This window comes from Hyperolius riggenbachi, chromosome 5 (genome assembly GCF_040937935.1).
Source record: "Hyperolius riggenbachi isolate aHypRig1 chromosome 5, aHypRig1.pri, whole genome shotgun sequence".
NCBI lineage: Eukaryota > Metazoa > Chordata > Amphibia > Anura > Hyperoliidae > Hyperolius > Hyperolius riggenbachi.
In genome coordinates this window covers 208,279,424-208,300,703 of record NC_090650.1, presented here as the reverse complement: position 1 = coordinate 208,300,703, position 21,280 = coordinate 208,279,424, and the positions used below count along the sequence as shown (strand labels likewise).

General features: G+C 42.5%; 1 protein-coding gene across 2 annotated transcripts in view; it reads right to left on the bottom strand.

The window, feature by feature from the left end:
• The window catches only part of GALNT4 (polypeptide N-acetylgalactosaminyltransferase 4), a 74,832-nt gene that overhangs the window by 38,766 nt on the left and 14,786 nt on the right, over window positions 1-21,280 (bottom strand). The window contains exons 1-4 of one of the 2 annotated variants that reach the window (XM_068236658.1): window positions 16,424-16,486; window positions 11,818-12,247; window positions 6,330-6,499; window positions 1,241-1,430 (exon numbers count right to left, since the gene is read on the bottom strand). In XM_068236658.1, the coding sequence (XP_068092759.1) occupies window positions 1,241-1,430; window positions 6,330-6,499; window positions 11,818-12,197 (740 nt within the window). In that variant the 5' untranslated portion in view covers window positions 12,198-12,247; window positions 16,424-16,486. Of the gene's footprint in view, window positions 1-1,240; window positions 1,431-6,329; window positions 6,500-11,817; window positions 12,248-16,423; window positions 16,487-21,280 lie in introns of those variants that run through there. The other variant, XM_068236657.1, reaches the window with a different exon arrangement.

Sequence of the window (21,280 nt, the reverse complement as noted above, 5' to 3'; positions counted from 1 at the left end):
AAGACTGCCAGTTAGGCAGTTCGAAAGTGCTCTGATGATACCACAGGGGTCCCACCCCTAATGTTTGGTATCAGGCTGCTGGGTAAATCGAGACATACCTGAAAATGTTAGTAAATCTGCCCTAAACTGTACGGTTCTGTAAGATAGAGCCCATATATGGTTAGATATGATTTCTGGTCCCCAGGACAAGGGGAGGACTCATCTCATATTCTAAGGGGGTGTGTGGCTCCCACCCTCACTCCCTCCTACTGGATCAGGGGCATAAGAATGGCAGAGGATCCAAACTCAGTGTCCTCCAACTTGATCACAGCTGTGCCAGCTTGAGGATATGCTGGCATCCACCTGGTCTGAACTCTGAACTGAAACAAAAGGAACTCTACAAGTTTTTCCCACAACAGGACATCTTTCCACAAATCCTAAGTATTTTCTCCCTTTTTATTTCATACTGGCTATTAATGTTTCAATAATTGTTGATTTTAATAATTTTCTGTATATATTAATTATTTATATTGCACGTAAATAAAGACTTTATCAAAGTCGTTTACTGTTCCGCTACACCTGCTATACAGCCATAGAAAGAAATTGAACTCAGGTCTCTGAGGAGTCGCTACTATTGTTGATATCTGGACAGAATACAGCGTGTTTTAACCGTTTTATTTGCATGATCAGCCAGTCAGTCGGTAGGGACCACTGGCCCATACCAGTGGTGGTGGCAGATATACCCTGAAATAGTGTGTAAGTTGTAATTACCGTACCTCACAGGCTCCCTTCTAGTCGGGCTGCTGCCCAAATTCCGTCGATTTCCGTGCACCGATTGCGACCACAGTTTGCATGGTCTGTGTGCTGAAACCGATTGGAAGGCCAATTGCGTTCCGACCACTAGGGCTCCTGTGACAGAGGTGCATGATCAGGTAGGACACAAAAGGAGGAGGACCCTGCCCAAAGGCTTACAATCTAGATACAATGATAAACTGAATAGATTTTTCCTCCATGAAAAACACTATCCTTGTTGTCACCCTCACTAAGCAATGCCTTGAAACTATGCTCACCTTGCAATACTTTTGTTTCAACTGAGGGGAAAAAAAAATAAATAAAAATACTCTCTCCTGTAGGTCTCAGGAACTGCCCAAGAAGAAGATTTTTACTAAATAGCATGCCTTTTTCCTTGTATAGGTATCTTCACATTCCTTTTTTTTACCAACGCTAATGAGCTCCTTTTAAATTTAATGTGTGCACATACCTTTCAAGAACTGGCTCTAACCAACCAGTCACGCACTCACAATGGCAATCCAGAAATGTGAGCACATCTCCTATAGCATAAGTAGCACCAATTAATCGTGCTCGTACAAGTCCTTCACGTTTTGTTGTCCTGATCAATCGTACTCTATCCAGGGAACTGATATAGTTTTCCAGCTGAGACTTCAGAAACACTGACAAAGGGAAAATAAAAATTGGTATGATGTAATTGTCACATACTGGAATATTAAAGGGATACTATAGATTAACATGTGTTTTTTAACCTGAGTTTGAGAGACTTGCGGAAGTGCTGGTAAATAATGATGTATACATTTAATTTGCTTATCTCTTGTTTACTGTAACAAATTCCTTTCACTCTGAACTGACAGCACTGTCTGCTCATTTTTGATGGGAGAGTTAATGAGGGGAGGGGAGTTTCCCTTACAGTAACTGTGTCAGAGAGCTCTCAGAAGAAGCTGCATGTTTCTGAGCTGTCTGCAAGAGAGCAGAGGAAATGTAACTTGTTTTAAACGTGTAATTGTCAGTGACAGCACAGCTTTTCCTATATTTTTTTGGCTTTCAGGGAAAAATACTGTGTAGTGTGAAATGCAAAAAACAACACTGGCTGTGCATTGAAACAGACACCCCTTTGCAAATGATTTGTCCCAATAGAGCTAAACCCTACACACAGTTAATTAAAGCTTTTGCCTCTGATATTTAACATGAAAAATAGGAAAATGTTTACACAGCTACTTAGACATTATTTGTACATTGTCATTTTATAACACTTGGGTATTGATAGTATTCCTTTAAGTCTTAAAGAAAATCTGTAATAAATGACACTCCCCTGGGGGGTACTCATCTCAGGAGGAGGAAGCCTCCGGATCCTATTGAGGCTTCCCCCGTCCTCCTCGGTCCCACAATGGTGGAGAAAATCCTCCTGGAGCGGCGGCGATGTAAATATTTACTTTTGGCTCCAGCGCAGGCGCAGTATCCGCTCTTCCCACGGAGATAGGCGAAAATAGCCAATCTCCGTCGGGTCACTCTACTGCGCAAGCGCAAGTCTCCTGCGCCTGCGCAGTAGAGTGGACCCGACGGAGATCGGCTATTTTCGCCTATCTACGTCAGAAGAGCCACAACCGCGCCCCTGCTGGAGCCCGAAAAGGGAAATATTACACAGGCTGTGGGATTTGTCGCCTGTGCGTTCCGGGGGCTGCAGCGAGACCGCCGTGGGACACAGGAGGACGGGGGAAGCCTCGATAGGGTCCAGAGGCTTCCCCCTACTGAGGCGAGTACCCCTCAAGGGAACTTTTTTTCAGTACAGGCTTTCTTGAAGGTGGCCACACACACCATACATCTTTTCAATTCAAGAATTGCAATCTATTTTTTACCACGCACACGTTCAATTTTTCCCCAATCATGAATAATATTTAATTGAAAACTCATAAAAAATTGATAAAATCTGTACATCAAGTAATTGACAATCTACCACACACACGCCATTCATAAAAAATGATCAGAAAACTCCAAAACTCCCAATCTTTTATTGAATAAAAAAACCCGGGAAAACCGATCGTATTTATCAAATTGGTATAAACGTGCAATTATGTTAGTGTCTCCCCCTCCCTCAGAGAACCCATTCATTTGTTTGCGGGCAGAAATGGTGAGTTACATTACCACATAGCGCATAATTTCTGCCCGCACATAAGGTGGGGGGGGGGGGGCGCCTGCACAGTAGAGCGGCCCGACAGAGATCGGCTATTTTCCATTGAGGTAGGAACACACCAGGCTAAACGGGAAACCTTTGCCTCGATGGATGCCGCCTCCATCCATCCATCGGCTGCTGCTGGTCAACCACAGCAGGGACGCTTTTGGCTCATCCCCTCCATAATGCCAGTATCTAATCCGGAAGTAAGTGTTGCCGTGGCCAGATGCTTCTGTGACAGCCAGATTAACCTGACCAGCCCCGCTGAATGCTGCCCAGGAGTCAGGGCTCACCACAGAAATTAACACCTACTGCACCTTTTGAACTCGAACACCTTCCCCGGTACTGCCAGATGTCAGCAATTGGGTTCCTCACCAGCTTTCATGAAAAACTGGATCACTGCTGAACCTTTGCCTCCCTCCCGAGAAATGTATTGCAATCTATGAGAGGTCAATAAACTTACAGTTCTTAACCTTACTATTGTATTTTTTTCCCTCAAGAGATGGTAAGTTTATCTTTACCTCCTTTTTTTTTAACCATTTTTAATCATTTGATTTCCCTTTGATGCCTCTGAACCACATACATAATCATACCACCTCGTGTTGTTTTTGTCCATAAATTGCAGAGAGGCTTTCTAACCTGTGTGATGTCGGGTTTGTGCTCCCCACGTGCCTACTGTTAATTACAGTCTTGTCACAAACTTGCTGCACTATAATGGCTCTTGGTTTCCTCCCACATTCCCCTCACCCATTTTTCCTTCTCGTATATGTTGTAATTTTGTTTTCCCTGTGCACTCAGCATTTTTTGGAGAATAAAGGATAGTCAATGAGAGGCAAAATGACCCTAAGTTGATGCAGGATTATGCAAATATGCAGAATAACTTTTCATACAGAATTTACATAATACTACATCAACTCAAATTATTTGCATCCCTATTTGGAACACATGCAGTGTGAACCAGCCCTAATACTTTCCTCCCTATAGAGATCTGACTCCATAGTTTTATGATGTGTTAGCAGCACACTCCAGGGTTTTACAATATTAGTGTAAACACATTACATCATGCATAACTACAGAGTGTAACTAAGAACAAAAACAGCCGCGTGGAACACAATTATTGCAATTTCTATGTATTTAGTTGAATTTGCTAAACCCATACAAGAACTTGAATTAATGCAATTGGTTTGGTAACGGACACAACAACATGCAATAGCAACATATAGGTTGCCTCACAAAGATATCAATATTAACTTACAAAAAAAAAGTTATTTCTTCTGTATGTATCTAATGTATGTATCTAATGAGGGATTGTGAATGAGAGGTTACAAGTGTACCTGAGGCGGTGCATGGGGGGCAGATGGGACAAAGAGGCATGTTCCCTGCTCTATGCCATGCCTCTGTGTCCCTTCCACGCTGCCCTCAGCCCCCCGTGCGTCACACTGGTGACTCCCAGAAACCGGTGACAAGCAGCTTGTCAACATCTTGGAAAGAGGCGTCCCTTACAGGTGAAGCAGTCCTACAAAACAATCCCCCTCTGGCATTAGGAACGCCCCTTCCCCAGCTCTCAATTCCTCAGCTCTGAACCATTTCCAGCCTCTCCTCAACCAGAGGAGCTCTATACTGTGAAGAGACACCCAGAGCCACAGCTGCCGCGTCGTGCCCCAGCGGTCACTGAAACTGAAAGCATTGGATTTCTGAGGCTGCCTGATCCGGCTAGTCTCCCCCCCCCCCCAGATGAGGTAGTATGGTTTTTTTTTTGTTTTCCGCTTAAGGACCACAGGCTTACACCCTCCCAAGTGACCAGGCAATTTTTTACAATTCAGTGCTCTGCGGCTTAAAACAGCTAGCTGCAGAGCCATACAACTTAGCATACAAACGAACCTGCCCCCCTTTTGTTGCCACCAACAGAGTTTTCTGTTGGTGGCATCTGATTGCTACTGCATTTTTTTTTATTTTTTTTTTTATTAATTTCTATTTTTTTTATTTATTTTTTTAATTAAAGTGGACCCAAATTAAAAATTCAAGATTTCAGAAAGAAAATCTATTTTCTAAATTATAATAATAAATAGCAGCCTTTTTTCAGTTGCAGGATGACAAATATAAAATATTTTACATTTATTGGAGGAACCCCTCCCTTGCTTTCAAATTGCCGGGACAAAATCCGGCAAACTGGTGGAGTAGGTGGTGTCCAGCAATGGAGGAATTGCTAATGGCTGCCCCCAGTATAACCCTAGTTATTAAAAGAGAAGGGTGAAAAGCATGCACTGAAATGCTCATAGGTTTGAAGGAGTGTTTATTTATCTTTGTATGTGTTAGAGTGGTGCAACTAAATATTTTTAATTAAAAAAAAAAAAAAAGTTTGGTTTGGGTCTGCTTTAAATTCCCCTATTTTTCTTTTATTTGCATCCCTCCCCCTTGATCCAATCAATGATCACCTCTCATAGGCCTCAACCTATGAGAGAGGATCACATTGTGGGTCACTCAAGGAGATAGCTTTGTCACTAAGCTGCCCCCTTACAGCGCTGCGCATAGATTGCAGTGCTTTCTACAGCCTGCTAGCTGTGATCGCGGGCTAGCAGGCTGTTTACTGAGCAGAGCTACGTAACTAAAACTGGGATGCGCATGCATTGGCACACGTGATCCGCACTAATCTCTGCCCATTGCTCTTGACATTGATCGGTGTTAGGCAGTCCTGGGGCTGCCAACTTACCGACACCTATCGGCGTTAGGCAGTCGGGAAGGGGTTAAGTAAAAAGTTTCGGCTTGGGATCGATTTAATAATTTGGAAATTATGCAAATTTTTATGCAAAATGTATGACCCTTGGAAACTGACCAATCAAATGCTGCATTGCCTAATACACTGATTGGTCCAATTTGCATCAACCTGGAATTAACATCATATTGACCATCCCAAGTGCTTACCAAAGTTACATTTCTGGTTGCCAGTTTCAGTAAAGCTGAACACAAAAAGGGTCACTATAGAGAAGCTTCAACATGTGCTTTTTTTTCCTGATATGTTCTGTTCTGCAATCTCCCTATTCATTTTCAGTTTGTGGAAAAATGTGAGGTGAGAGGAAACCATAGTGAGAGATCAGTAAATGTTATAATAATAAACAATCATTTGTATAATTCAATGATTGTGCTATGTAATGAAGAACATTACACTGTGCAAAGTCCTTCACAATTCCTCCCTCTGGGGATGGAACCATTCCCAATAGAAAATTGTATAGAAGGTAACCCCCCCCCCCAAAAAAAAACAAATAAGTGTACCACCCTTTGCAAACAGTTCACGTCAGCAATCCAACCTGTACTGGTGCCACAGCAGTTACAAACTGGTTTCTTTTTATTAAAAGATAAGAACACAAATGAGACACACACACCTACCTACCTTTGTCACTGAAGTCATCCACTAATATGATTTCTCTCAGAAGCACTGCAGGAGAGGTTTCTAAAACGCTGTGTATTGTACGGAGCAGTGTTGATAAAGCTTCATTATAAAAAGCAATAATAACTGATGTGGTTGGAAGCTTCCTGTAATTGAAGACTTTGGACTTGCATCTGAAAATTGTAACAGACACAATATTAGATATAAATACTAAATGTATAAAAGAAGAAATGACTGCAGTGTTAAAGTAAGTTATGGCAAAATTCTTGCATTATTGACAACAAAAATCACCATCGGAAGCCCATAGACCTCTACAGATTAGATTACTGGAACTTGCGCAGTATCACATAGTGCTTAGAACTCGTCTCAGGAGAAACCACAAGTATAACATTAAGGTGCCCATCAATGACATCCAGAGTTCAAGTACACTTTAACATTTTTATACCCATATTTCCTGCAATACAATTTTCTGCAGCACATGTATAGATTCATGTCAGCTTCCCTTCAGAGGGGCTTACATTCTATTACACCAAGCACAGTCATAGTCTAGTGTCCCTACCAATTTGGGGAGGAGGGGAATTTTATTAGTCTGCCAGTGCGCTTTTGGAATATGAGAGGAAATCTGAGTGCCCGGAAGAATCCCAAGTTAAAGTGAAAACCTGCAAGCACTATGCAGATATTATCCTGGACAAGACAACCCAAGACTAAAGTGATGCAAGGCAAAAGTCAGGGGCATTTAGCCTTTTTGTCACTCCAGGCAAGAAGTTCTGTGTCACCCCTCTCCCCATCCGAAAAAAACAAAACAAAAACAACTTGCCAATCCTGTCGCATTTCATTGCACGCCTCCAGCTTAGTGTGTAAATGCAGAGTATAGCACAGCAGAAGCTGTGCTCCCACCCCTCTGCTGGAGTGCAGTGCTGGGCTTACGCCTGTGTGCTCGCTGCTCAGCTTAGTGCCCAGCATCTCCTACCGCATGTAGCATGATTGCACGCTACCTGAGGAGAGTAAATTGCCAGCACTAAAGGGAGCAGAAGACAGAATAATAGCACAGGCATAGCACTGGACTCCAGAGGGGAGGTTAGAGCACAGATTATGCTGCGCTATAATCTGCCTTCACACACTAAGCTGGGGGTGTGCAAGGAAATGTGACAGGATTGGCGGGTTGTTTGTATCTCAGGGACTCCCTGTATTATGCATCCACCCTATACCAAAAAAACAGGGTTAATATTCTCTAGTGTGTCTTTTTTCCCCCTTTGTTTTTGGTTTTTTTTGGGATGGGGAGGAGGGTGACAAAGGACTTCTTGTCTGGAGTGACAAAAAGGCTAAAGGATAAATGCCCCTGACTTTTGCATTGCATTACATTAGTCTTGGGTTGTCTTGTCCAGGATGATATATGCACAGAGCTTGCAGGTTTTCACTTTGTCTTTACACACTGGACTGGGGGAGTGCAAGAGTGGGAAGGGAACAGATAGTGGGACAAGGGGACAGAGGAAAACAACAAAGAGGGACAGAAGGAGGCATAGTGGAACAAACACAGAGCCGGATCATTCACAAGGCAACTTAGGCAGGTGCCTGGGGCCTGAAGAGAGAGTCAAAGGGTCCGGTTTATGCTAGCCCCAAAAAATACTGCCAAAAAAGCAAGGTGGCCATCAAGGCTGGGCCAAAAGTCATTGCTTTTCTAGGGCACCATTTCAGCTTAATCCATCTCTGGGCGCACAAGGAGACTTAAGGTGGCACAAGGAGGCACAAAGGGAGACAGGAGGACGCATAGGGGTGCGAGGTGGCACGGGGGGACTGAAGGTGGTGCAAGGGGACAGAAGTAATCACAAATGGGGACAGGAGAAGGCACAAACACCTGTGGAGGTGTGGCTTTGTTGTGGGACTTGGCTTAGTTCAGGGCATGGCTTAATTAGGGGCATGGCGCCCCCCAGGACAAATGGGACTCCAGGCAGTGGCCTGGAATGCCTATGCCTAAAAACGCCCCTGGCAAAAGTACTAATGACTTAGACACCATGTTCTTCACTATAGACATACACGCCTAAACCTGTTTTAAAGTAAACCCGTGAATAAAAAATTATATTTATCAGTAGTGGGAAGATTTTAGATGATACAGAGGCTTCCCCGATCCTCTGCAACCCCTCAGCTGTCAGCCAGGACTCTCCTTATACTCATGGCCGCGCTATCCTCAGTGTACAAGTGTGGCCGCACTGCACAGGTGCCAGTGTGTTTGCGCCTGTGCAGTAGCATGGAACTGCTTGTTCACAGAGGAAAATAGCTGTTCACAAATTATTCCAAGCCACTGCACAGGCCATCCACGAGAATGAAGTAGAGTGCGACCGGGCGCAATCTTTGACAGAGGGTCCCAGCACTGCATGCAATCTTGAACAAACATTATGGCTTAAAATGGCTTTAGAAAATGTTTCAATACGTAAAATGACTTTGCAATGTGTAAAACAGCATTCACATAAGGTGTGTAAACACACAATTACTACGGTCAGCAGCAAATGGGACTCTATCCCTCTGGTAACAGTTCATGAACGACTGCTGTCCAGATGAATGGTTAGCCTGCAGGCTAGCAACACATTCTGTTGGAAGGTAAGGAGGAGGGAAGATGGTACCGGAGCAGCTTCGGACATAAGGGGTAAAATGGAGCACAATGTGCTTGGCTGAAATGTTCTGGCTCTCTAAATCTCTGGACAACACGCTATGGCTGACATCAGATTCTTGGCAGAGAAGGCTCCTACCAGTGGCCTTAAATCAAGAATTCTCTAGTATGTGTAAAAGGCTTTAGGAACCAATTTACATTTGGGTAGAAAATCCTTATAAGAATAGTAAACCTGCAACCCTGTCATGACTTTTTTTTTTTTAAAACTGAATGCTACTTGGTGGAAAAAGTCTGCATTTTTGCCTTGGTCTGACCAGACCAAGAGTGGCTGGGAAAACAAGTCAGTGAGTTTTGGCATCACATTTCAGTCCAGGGATGATGTATTGTTGTTTCAGTGCTGTTTACTGTGCCGCCCTGAGAGGGGGTTCGAGTTAGGGTAGACTCAAGGAGTGCCTTAGTATGTTGGCACCAACAGCCCAGTGCCCATATCCAAGAGCTGAAATCATAAAGACATGTTTGAGAACATACACACCCAGAGGGAGAAAGCTGTTTTTATAAATCCATCTTAGGTTTTTTCCCCAAAAATAATCGTCAGCCTGAAAGAATTAGGTTTACATAGCTTGTAATAAGAAAGGAAAAAATATATATCTAGATATTCGCAAACACAAAAAGAGAGAAATGAATCTAAATCTAAAAGAAATGGGAGCTTAACACTGAGAAAGCCTGTGCTGCGTCTGGCTATTGCTGCAGGGAGTGTCCATTAGTGCCCGGCACAGATGTGTACAGCATCTTCAGTGGAAAGTATGAGACCCTGGCAGATGGGACAGAGCATGACTCCTGTGCACAAAGACTGCATTATCCTGACACTAAAATGTCTGATGCACAAATGATAGAGACCTGCTGCAGCCTGAGGTATTCTCTAACACAAGCTTTATAACTATTGGGCACTCAGGTCATACAGAGTAGCTGTAAAAAGCAAAGGCAGATGCGAGCTTACAAGCCTGTATGTTTTCTTATATGGATTTATGAATAGGGAAAATTGACTAAATGCACATTTATTTAGGTCAAGCTTTTTTCTCTTATAGTTTGGAAAACACAATGTAATGACCATACAAGAAGGACTTTAGAATACATTAAACAAAGGGAGTACGTTTTAGCACCCAGCTTTATTGCATAAACATTTGTGTATTTATACCCAAGAGTGATTAAAATAGGCCTCTAATAATACAATGCAATGCAATTAAGATACTAATTTTAGATCAGTTTTTAATATAAGCAGGTTACTCGAATTGCTTTCATTGCAAATGTGACTCATCATTGCCATTACTGTGTGTTTGCAGAAGAGTTGAATTCACTTCCCATCAATGGACAATCTGATCATTTTGATCAGATCGCTCATCAAAAGGAAGATACAAATTGCTAGTAAATTTCACAGCAGCATATGATGTAACTTGCTCTAAAGTTGCCATTGGACAGAATATGGAGCCAGTTAAAAGGTCCATACCTATGATGCAACTTTTCAGACTAGGTTTTTATGCAGGATTATCATTTTTGTCATACCGCGCAACATCATGTAAAAAAAATTCATTAAACTACTGAATGTTTAATGACGATTAACCCCCCGCAGTGATGGCTCGTATTGACCAACCATCACGATGGATCACTGAACGAGCAATAGTTATAATTGCCATCAACACCCACAGCAGTTCCCGTGATCATATAAAGGATCGTTCACACGATTGTCGGAGAACTTAGCACAAACACTTCCAGACTAGGCCAGATGGATCATCATCAGGGAACGATCGTTCGTTGGCGGAGATGCGCAATCCATCTGGCCATGGGTACTAAGCTTAAAAGTTTGAAAAACCTGAAATAAACTTCCTATTGCATAAGCTCATCTCTACTCTAATTTCTATATACTTAAAGCGGAACTGTAGATACAAATTAAACACATTGTTTCACTTACCTGGGGCTTCTGCAAGCCCCCAGCAGCTGTCCTGACCCGCGCAGAGACTCCACGAGTCTCCGTTCCCCCGCCGCCGCTCCGTTCTGTACCTCGACTTGTAAGTCGAGGCCAGCGCAGCCCAGCCAAGCGTATCCTTTCTTCGCGTTCCCCTCTGCAATAGCGGGGAACGCGAAGAAAGGATACCCGTGGCCAGAGCCGCGCAGACGCAGTGGCCCGGCGGCGAAACCGAAAGTAGCTGGCGGCGGGAAAACGAAGGCTCATCAAGGAGTGGCGCGGGACAGGACGGCTGCTGGGGGCTTGGGGAAGCCCCAGGTAAGTGAAACAATGTGTTTAATTTGTATCTACAGTTCCGCTTTAAATATAATTTTACTAGTACACGGTCTCATCTCACTTTACAGCCCTACACATTTAGATATGATAACACCTCAGAGTAGTCGTTTCAAAAGAAGAGATAGCATGAAGACAAAATCGAATTGTAAAATGCGTAAAGATCCATTCATTCATTTGGTGATCAGTATCTTGAACAGGAGAGCCCAAAATTCTTGATCAAGAAGAATCAAATCCACAGGAAATTACTTTTAAAGTGACCGACCATCTACTGTAATTTTTTTGGGGATGGTTTAACAATGACTTGCACAAAACAAATCTATTGATGCGTGGCCTGTAATTATCTCTGTCAAGACATGGCAGCTAAATTGCCACCTATATTAATATACTTTAAATAGAAAGCTACTAGGTGTTGTAAGCCTTCGACCACTTATAACTGTCAGACTTAATTTAGCTAATAATTAATAAAGCAGGAATGTGGAAACTACTTTCCCACTCCTGGCTGACATAACGTACATACATATTCATATACTATCACAAGCCTCAAGAGAAACTGGGCCAAGAAACCTCCCCAAAAAGATTGCAATACTTACTCATACATTCTGTTATCCTGTATGTGGCGGTGCAATGATACCTGGTCACTAAGATAAATATTAATGGCATATTTCTCTATACTGTCCTCCTGCAGCTTTTTCTCTGCTGAATTTAGAGACAGATGAGCAGCCTTGCCCCATTCTCCTGGAGAATTTGGATTAGGAGGTGGTTTTACGTAAACTGGGCGACTCAAGTCCTCAAGTTTTTCCTTGGTAGCAATGAAGTCTCTTTCCCATATCCTTTTGGTGGCAGACTTTTCTTTCTCCAGTGAGTGAGAGGAAGACACAGAAAGTTCTACTACCATGTATGTAATCATAAAAATGCCAAAGAGGACTAGTGTCTTCACAAGTAGTGGCCATCTTCGCAGACGGATCCTCATCGCATGAGAGTTCAAATCTGCTCAATGCCAATTCAGCAGAAACTACATGTCTGAAAATAAACAGATTTTACAGGGATTTAATGGAAATAGAAAATTATGATGCACATAGAATAAACATATATGAATTTTAACTACATACATATAGTAGGCAGCGTGGATCTGAAATCAGCCCTAGCACGAAAACAATGTTATGCTCTTTTCAGTTTGAAAGGGTGTAAGAGGAGGGAGCTACCTCCAGAGATAATTGCTTCCTCTCGCTACCTGTTTTTAGTCATTTACTTTTTTTGCTCATCAGTGGTGGGTACAAAGGCAAGGTATCATATGCATAGCATCAAAAGGACCATACTATGGTTATAAGCAAAGTACCAATCTGTATATGGCTATCCTAGTAGCACTGTAAGGAATATGAGCATTATCTATAAAAAAAAAAAAAAAAAAAAAAAAAAAAAAATTCTGGGAAAACAGCATCCCCTAAGTTAATAATAATCAAATAACCAAAAAGACTATAAGGGTTTATAGGCCTGGGTTTTCTTATAAAATTAGACCAAAAATATATATATTAAAAAAAAAACAACAAAAAAACAAAAAAAAAAAAAACACTTTTTTATACAATAAGTCAGGCAAGTATTAATATACAATGTGCAGCCGAACGCATGCTTTGCGACACTATGATTGCCGCTTCTTCAGGCTACAAAATAACAAGACTTAAACTGTACAGAATAGGTTTTATTTGTTGGTGTCACCATCCCTGCTGGAAAGATTTACACACTTCTAAGGAGAGTTAGGTTTTAAAGAAAAACTGAAGCAAAGGGGAAACATGGAGTTTCACTTACCTGGGGCTTCTTCCAGCCCCCTGCAATTTATCAAGTCCCTCAGAAACCTCCCGAATCTCTCCAGTGTGCCGCTGTCCTTCCCCAAAATGCCCTGACTGTGCAGGTGTTGCCCCAGCTGTGCATCACTCCCATAGCCTGTGACTTCCCTGACTTGCAGATCTTTTGGAGGCAACAGCAGCACTCTGGAAGGGATTGGGCGGACTGAGGGACTTGATAAACTGCAGGGGGGTGGGAGATGCCCTAGGCAAGTATAACGCCACTTTTTTTTACCCCTCCACAGGTATCTTTAAAAAAAATTATAACAGCAATAATATCTATGGGTAATAGCTATGGATACACTAAAACCGACTTCTGTAGCTTTTCTATTTTTAGTCAGTAGGTGATAAATAAAACATTGTAGTGTGCGTTGATTTGTGACGATTACCTGGATAGCAGATAATGGTATTTTGATAATGATTTTTCAAAAGGAACTGTGAAAGTCAACTGTAAACCTGGTCATATGCTGGGCTAAGGAACTGTCAAGGGTGACTAAAGATACAGGGACACGTCAGCAAGTGGCTGCCTTCTTTGTTCCAGTAGAAAGAGCTGCACCAACGTGTACACATACAATAGCTGCCAGCACTTTTATAGAAAGCAAATATGAACTGCTGACAATACTTCACTAATTGAGGTAAAGGTTTCCTGAAAAGCCTTCAGTTGTTTAGACAAATTATTCAATATTTGGTTTTAAACACCATACAGCATATTGCTTGTGGAACTGAATAAATAAATGAGCACTTCTGACTGCTATATCTAAACATACATTTTACATAAAAAAAAAAAAAAATGCAGAATTTAAAGAACTTGACTTAGAAGGTTCCCTCTCCAGACCTTTTCCCCTGGCCTCCTCTCGACCTCCCCAATGCAGACAGCCACTCCTGTCCTCTGCACTGCTAGTGTGCAGTGGTGCCTGCAAAGACTACAGAAAATGCGCTAATATGCACATAAAAGGTTCTGTAAAAAGTTACCCTGCAGGGCAGATGAGCGAATACATCAAAACTGAGACAAAACTATGAACTTGTAGAGAATGGAGCAAGAATTTCTACTGCAAACATATTAAATACAACTCCAGAAAGCAGCGCAAAAGGTACAACTGCATATAAACAATATTTTAACAGTAAAGCTGGAAAGTGAGGAGTAATGGCCATAATCCTATAAGAAAAATGATTTGGCTTAAAAGCATCAGAAGCCATCAAAGCTCCTGCAATGTGTGCAACCACTGCAGTCATTCTTGGGAGGCCATCTATAGTTGACTCATGCTCCCTGGTCTCCCGTTTCACCCACTGTCTAGATACGATATAGGGATGACTTAAGCTCACCACTGCCAATATATTAGCTGTATTCACCAAGTGGATTGGAGCTGCATCCACTTGCAATGACTTCCGTGTGTTTGAACCAGTCTGACTCTACTCGATGGAGTTCAGTGCAAAAGTATTCCAGTTTCTGGTAGCACCATATTTTTTGGGGAAAAAAATGTAGCTCTTAATTTAAAAGCAAAAAACAACAAAACATTAAAAACGAGACAGCTAGGATATAGCAGCAGACCCTTGTTTTCTCAAGCTGCTTAGCTGACTCTATATGCTGCAACTCTCCTGCATCCTTACATATCAACCCCACATTTGTAGTGTTGTCTCTCACACACTAAAGTATCCAACTTGTTGTCTCTAGGGGAAGTGCAACAGCTGGAAGAGAGAAATGACGCCCTCTATGCAGTATTCAATAAAGTAAAGAGCTGGCACATCCAAAGTAAATCTTTATTGGTTCCATGTAAAAGCATACGGGCCAACGTTTCAGAGCCCCTTATGGCTCCTTTATCAAGGCAATATTTGCTAGGAGGCAAAACTCTGTCTGCTGCTGTATAGTAAGGTCCTGTAAGGGGGGTGGGAGTCAGGCTCCTCTAAACACTCATATCTAGCAATGTGTACTCAGAGGGCATGAGCGAGCAAATATTACCTTGATAAAAGGGCCCTATATGGCTCCAAAGTGTTGGCCGTATGCTTTTATATGGAACCAATAAAGATTTACTTTGGATGTGCCAGCTCTTTACTTTGTTGAATATGACATATTAACTTGTCCTATCAATGGGCCAATCACATGTTGAAATCAGTATCAATGAGGTTGATGTGGTTCATAGTAGGGGACCTGATGGTTGACTGCAATCTATGTGCTAACTAACCATCTTCTGGGCAAGTGCTTCTCACTCTCAGCTAGCCCTAAATGACAGAATAGTAACATGCCTCTAAAATTTCCTAAACCTCCACCTCCATTGTGGTTACAGAACTTACCAGCCGTACCAACCACACCCTCAGCTGTAATGCCTGTATGATATCAAATCATTATAAGGAACAAAGTAAAGTATCAGCAAGGAAGTCTGACAACGATAATCTTTTAAAAATTGTTGCACTAGAATAACTTCCCCATGCAAATATGAAATTGATAAAATCGGCAACAATTATGAAACTCACACTAAAAGCGCACATCATGCCATGTGTGTTCACTCAACTTTTATCCAGCAGGTGTATTGACCAGATCCCTCTGAGCAGTAAATACAATTTTCCCAGAAACCTCAGTAGAGCTATCATTTTGCTGTGATATATTATACTGGATTGGGATTGATGAGTGGTGGTAGATGGGTTGATGGCAAGGTCCTGTGTCAAATATGACATAACTGTGTGTGATCCACGACTTTTCTGAAACCTTGGATGCACATTGTAACAGACTTTGATGGCCAATGTTAGGGTGCATATCCAGTCACAGATATGAGCAAGTACAGCACTCAATGTGGCCAGAAAGAAATTTGATAGGCAATTATTACAAATGGTTTTCAACAGATCCTATAATTACAGCCTGGGAACTTGTCTACTTATACAGGGTCTGACTCCTCTCATGCCTGCATAAAGGCTCTCTCACTGAAACAAGTCACAAAGCCCCTACAGTCTCATACATGCAAAAATGGTGTCGGAAAGTTAGGATGCAGGGTGAAACCGAAAAAATGGATCACCCGGCTCCTCCAAAAGTCCCGATAGCGTTAATTACTATTCCCCATCCAGGTTGCAATGGACTCCGGGAAATAATTTGGCTGCCAGACATTGCTGGTGGCTGAATTACTGAATTATTTTTAAAATAATTTGGGCGTTGTCTTTTGACAGCATCCAAATTACTGTCTGAGCCCCGCTATAGTAGTAATTCTCATTATGGCCTATGGCAGCGCATGGTGTGCCCAAATTTTCCTGCATTTCGCCTACAGTCAGGTCTGACCATGTCTGTTCCTGTGTGTTCATTTACATAATTACTTTCTCTACATAGCTGACTGGTACACCTAGACTGTGGGAAAATACGTTTATTTTTACTTACTTGGGGCTCCGTAGTCTTTAAGGTACCTCTGTGTCCTCCTGGTCCACTCCGTTTTTCCACTGCATTTTCTGTAGTGTGTGATCCAACAACTGTCACTCGAGTATTGCTGCAACCCATGCCCTCCCCCCCCCCCCCCCCCTCCCCTCCAGCACTCATGTATGTGGACATTCAAGAAGAATGGAATTTCCTGATAAATGTTTGATTGCCAAAATGATCAAAAATGAATTGCGAGGCAGCCTCCATATATCCTCGCTTCAGGTTCCCATTAAAGATTCCACCCCCAGAGTTTTGGGCTCTGCTAATGCCATGTCAGCGTAAGGCCTCTTGAACACTACATGCAATTCCGATTTTTTTATCTGATCCGATTTTGGATTCCCATTAAAAAAAATGTACTGCATGCTGCTAAGATTTTTAATTGGAATCCCATACAAAAAAAATCGGAATCGCATGTAGTGTGCAAGAGGCCTTACAAAGACATAAGGAATGTGTGATCCAAAAGTAAAATGTTACCTTACTCAGGGTGTAGGGGAGCAGGCGTGAAAAAGTGTTAGGGAACACTTCTACCCAGGCCTCACCTGAAACTTTTCTCTTTCTTAAATGTATCTTTTGGGCTTTTAAGGAATGGGAAAACACAACACAAGCATTTCTCTGAGAACAATTTTACATCTGTACAATGTTTTTAGTTTGGCAACAGCCCTGCTGAAGTATCTTAAAAGAATGGATATAAACAGCATGCCTTTCAACAGGGCCAACAGCAATGTGATACCAGCTATCCAATAAATAAAAAAATGCTACAAGCTATCTGCTTGATATTGGAATGTCTTATTCTGAATCTGTCCAATTCTTCATGATACCTACTGACAGCAACCTCTATCCTTGTACACATCAACAAAGCTTCTGATTTAGCAATCATACAGACTCGAAACATTGATCCTTGTTACCTGACTTGCTTAACACAGTCTCATCTGTTGTCTAAGTAGGACACACACACATTCAGAAATTCCTTTCCCTCTGCAATTAAAGATTACTAATATTGGTATTTAATAAGGTGCTTCAACACTAAATCTACCTCAAGGCATATGATTTGCAGTGTGACTACTATAGAACCCACTGCATTTATGACGATTTATAATATAATCTATAAGTAGGATATAGATTCTAGCTACTTTTCCTGCCTTTTTATTATGCTTACTAGTAAAAAGGCCCGCCCATAAAAAAACGGGCGCTAGGTCATGGCTGCTAAGTCCCGGCAACACACATACTGATGCGTCCTGCTCACCCATCTCCCACCACTGTCCGCAATATATGCACACGGAGATGTTGCTTGCTTGGCAGTTGGAAAAAGCTGTTATTTCCCACAATGCAATGAGGTTCTCAGACAGCAAACTGTCAAGTCTGGAAGCAGGGACACACACAGACCGGGACAGGATGCAGAGACACAGGGGTTTTATTATATAGGATAAGAGATAGTTGTTCATACCTTGAGTTTACAAACTCAAACAACACTAGGTAGCTGGCTTAAAATAATCCTAAAACGAGAGGTATATGCTGTCATATTTATTTCCCTCATAAGTAATACCAGTTGCCTGGCAGTCCTGCTGATCTTTCTGATCTGTAGTGTCTGAATCACACACCTGAAACATGCAGCTAATCTTGTCAGATTTTTGTCAGAAACATCTGATCTGCTGCATGCTTGGTCAGGGTCTATGGCTGTAAATATTAGAGGCAGAGGATCAGCTGGACAGCCAGGCAACTGGCATTGTTTAAAGTCAATAAGAAGCATAATAAAAATAAATAAACCAGATACTTACCTATGAAGAGGGAAGGCTCTGGGCCCTGTAGAGCCTTCCTGTTCATCTCCCGGTCCCCTGTTAATCGCTGGCTCCACCGCTTGAAACCCCTGTTGTGGGGGACTTTCGGAGGTCTCTGGGAGCCGAGTCTTCCCGAAGACAGGCAGCTTCATAGGGCGCTCGCACGGTTGCAGGGCGCTCGCACGGCTGCAAAAGAGAGGGCGCTCGCACGGCTGCAAAAGAGAGGGCGCTCGCACGGCTGCAAAAGAGAAGGGCGCTCGCACGGCTGCAAAAGAGAAGGGCGCTCGCGCGTGCACAGTGTGGAGCGGCCAGTCTTCGGGAGCACTCGGGACACCTAAAGCATCCTTCGGCGGCAGGGAGAGAGCAGTATTTGACCAAGTTGGTTGAATACTGCTACCGGGAGCCAGCACTGGAACGGGGAACAAGAGAGCAGCGGGAAGGCTCTGTAGGACCCAGAGCCTTCCCTCTCCTTAGGAAAGTATCTGGCTTACAGTGGGTTGCAAAAGTATTCAGCCCCCTTGAAGAAGTTTTCCACATTTTGTCATATTACTGCCACAAACATTAATGAATTTTATTGAAATTCCACATGAAAGACCAACACAAAGTGGTGTACACATTGGAAGTGGAACGAAAATCATACATGATTCCAAACATTTTTTTACAAATAAATAACTGCAAAGTGGTGTGTGCATAATTATTCGGCCCCCTTTGATCTGAGTGCAGTCAGTTGCCTATAGACATTGCCTGATGAGTGCTAATGACTAAATAGAGTGCACCTGTGTGTAATCTAATGTCAGTACAAATACAGCTGCTCTGTGATGGCCTCGGAAGTTGTCTAAGAGAATATTGGGAGCAACAACACCGTGAAGTCCAAAGAACACACAAGACAGGTCAGGGATCAAGTTATTGAGAAATTTAAAGCAGGCTTAGGCTACAAAAAGATTTCCAAAGCCTTGAACATCCCAAGGAGCACTGTTCAAGTGATCATTCAGAAATGGAAGGAGTATGGCACAACTGTAAACCTACCAAGACAAGGTCATACACCTAAACTCACAGGCCGAACAAGGAGAGCTCTGATCAGAAATGCAGTCAAGAGGCCCATGGTGACTCTGGATGAGCTGCAGAGATCTACAGCTCAGGTGGGAGACTCTGTCTATAGGACAACTATTAGTCATGCACTGTACAAAGTTGGCCTTTATGGAAGAGTGGCAAGAAGAAAGGCATTGATAACAGAAAGCAAGAAGTCCTGTTTGCAGTTTGCCACAAGCCATGTGGGGGGCACAGCAATTATGTGGAAGAAGGTGCTCTGGTCAGATGAGACCAAAATAGAACTTTTTGGCCAAAATGCAAAACTCTGTGTGTGGCGGAAAACTAACACTGCACATCACTCTGAACACACCATCCCCACTGTCAAATATGGTGGTGGCAGCATCATGCTCGGGCCGTGCATCTCTTCAGCAGGGACAGGGAAGCTGGTCTGAGTTGATGGGAAGATGGATTGAGCCGAATACAGGGCAAACTTGGAAGAAAACCTCTTGGAGACTGCAAAAGACTTGAGACTGGGGCGGAGGTTCACCTTCCAGCAGGACAATGACCCTAAACATAAAGCCAGGGCAACAATGGAATGGTTTAAAACAAAACATATCCATGTGTTAGAATGGCCCAGTCAAAGTCCAGATCTAAATCCAATCGAGAATCTTTGGCAAGATCTGAAAACTGCTGTTCACAAACGCTGTCCATCTAATCTGACTGAGCTGGAGCTGTTTTGCAAAGAAGAATGGCCAAGGATTTCAGTCTCTAGATGTGCAAAGCTGGTAGAGACATACCCTAAAAGACTGGCAGCTGTAATTGCAGCAAAAGGTGGTTCTACAAAGTATTGACTCAGGGGGCCGAATAATTACGCACACCCCACTTTGCAGTTATTTGTAAAAAATGTTTGGAATGATGTATGATTTTCGATCCACTTCTCACATGTACACCACTTTGTATTAGTCTTTCACGAGGAATTCCAATAAAATTAATGCATGTTTGTGGCAGTAATGTGACAAAATGTGGAAAACTTCAAGGGGGCCGAATACTTTTGCAACCCACTGTATATACAGGTTCCTCTCAAAAAATTAGCATATTGTGATAAAGTTCATTTTTTTCTGTAATGTACTGATAAACATTAGACTTTCATATATTTTAGATTCATTATACACACATACACACACAACTGAAGTAGTTCAAGCCTTTTATTGTTTTAATATTAATGATTTTGGCATACAACTCATGATAACCCAAAATTCATATCTCAAACAATTAGCATATTTCATCCGACCAATAAAAGAAAAGGGTTTTTAAAACAAAACAAAAAAAAAAAAAAAAGTCAAGCTTCAAATAATTATGTTCAGTTATGCACAATACTTGGTCGGGAATCCTTTTGCAGAAAGACTCCTATTAGACCTACCGGTAATGGAGTTTCTGATTGGCATCCGGGACAACACGAGATCCGGTCCCGCCCAGGATCTGGGGAAACATAACCCCAAGAAGATTAAAAGCCCCCGCCCTCCCTCCAACCTCAGTGCTTCTAAAGGAAACTAAGTCAAAACACCAAGATGAAGGAAGGAAAATAGATTGCACTCCGTGACTACCATAGACCATCCTCCCCGTGAACTAACTCTGAAAGGAAAGGTGCCAGATAGGAAAGGGAAGGGTTATAGCCGTTGTCCCGGATGCCAATCAGAAACTCCATTACCGGTAGGTCTAATAGGAGTCTTTCTCTAACTGGCATCCGGGACAATACGAGAGATAGACAAGTAAGTCTTTAATAAAGTTAAAGACTCACCTTAGGGAGGGACCACCGTCTGTAGCACCTTTCTGCCAAACGATTGATCTTGTTGGGACAGCACATCCACCCTGTAATGTTTGATGAAGGTTGATGCACTTGACCACGTTGCAGCTTGGCATATTTGCTGGATGGTGGCTCCTGCCCTTTCTGCCCAAGATGTGGATAATGACCGGGTAGAATGCGCCTTAATATTAGCTGGCAATGGACAGTCAGTTT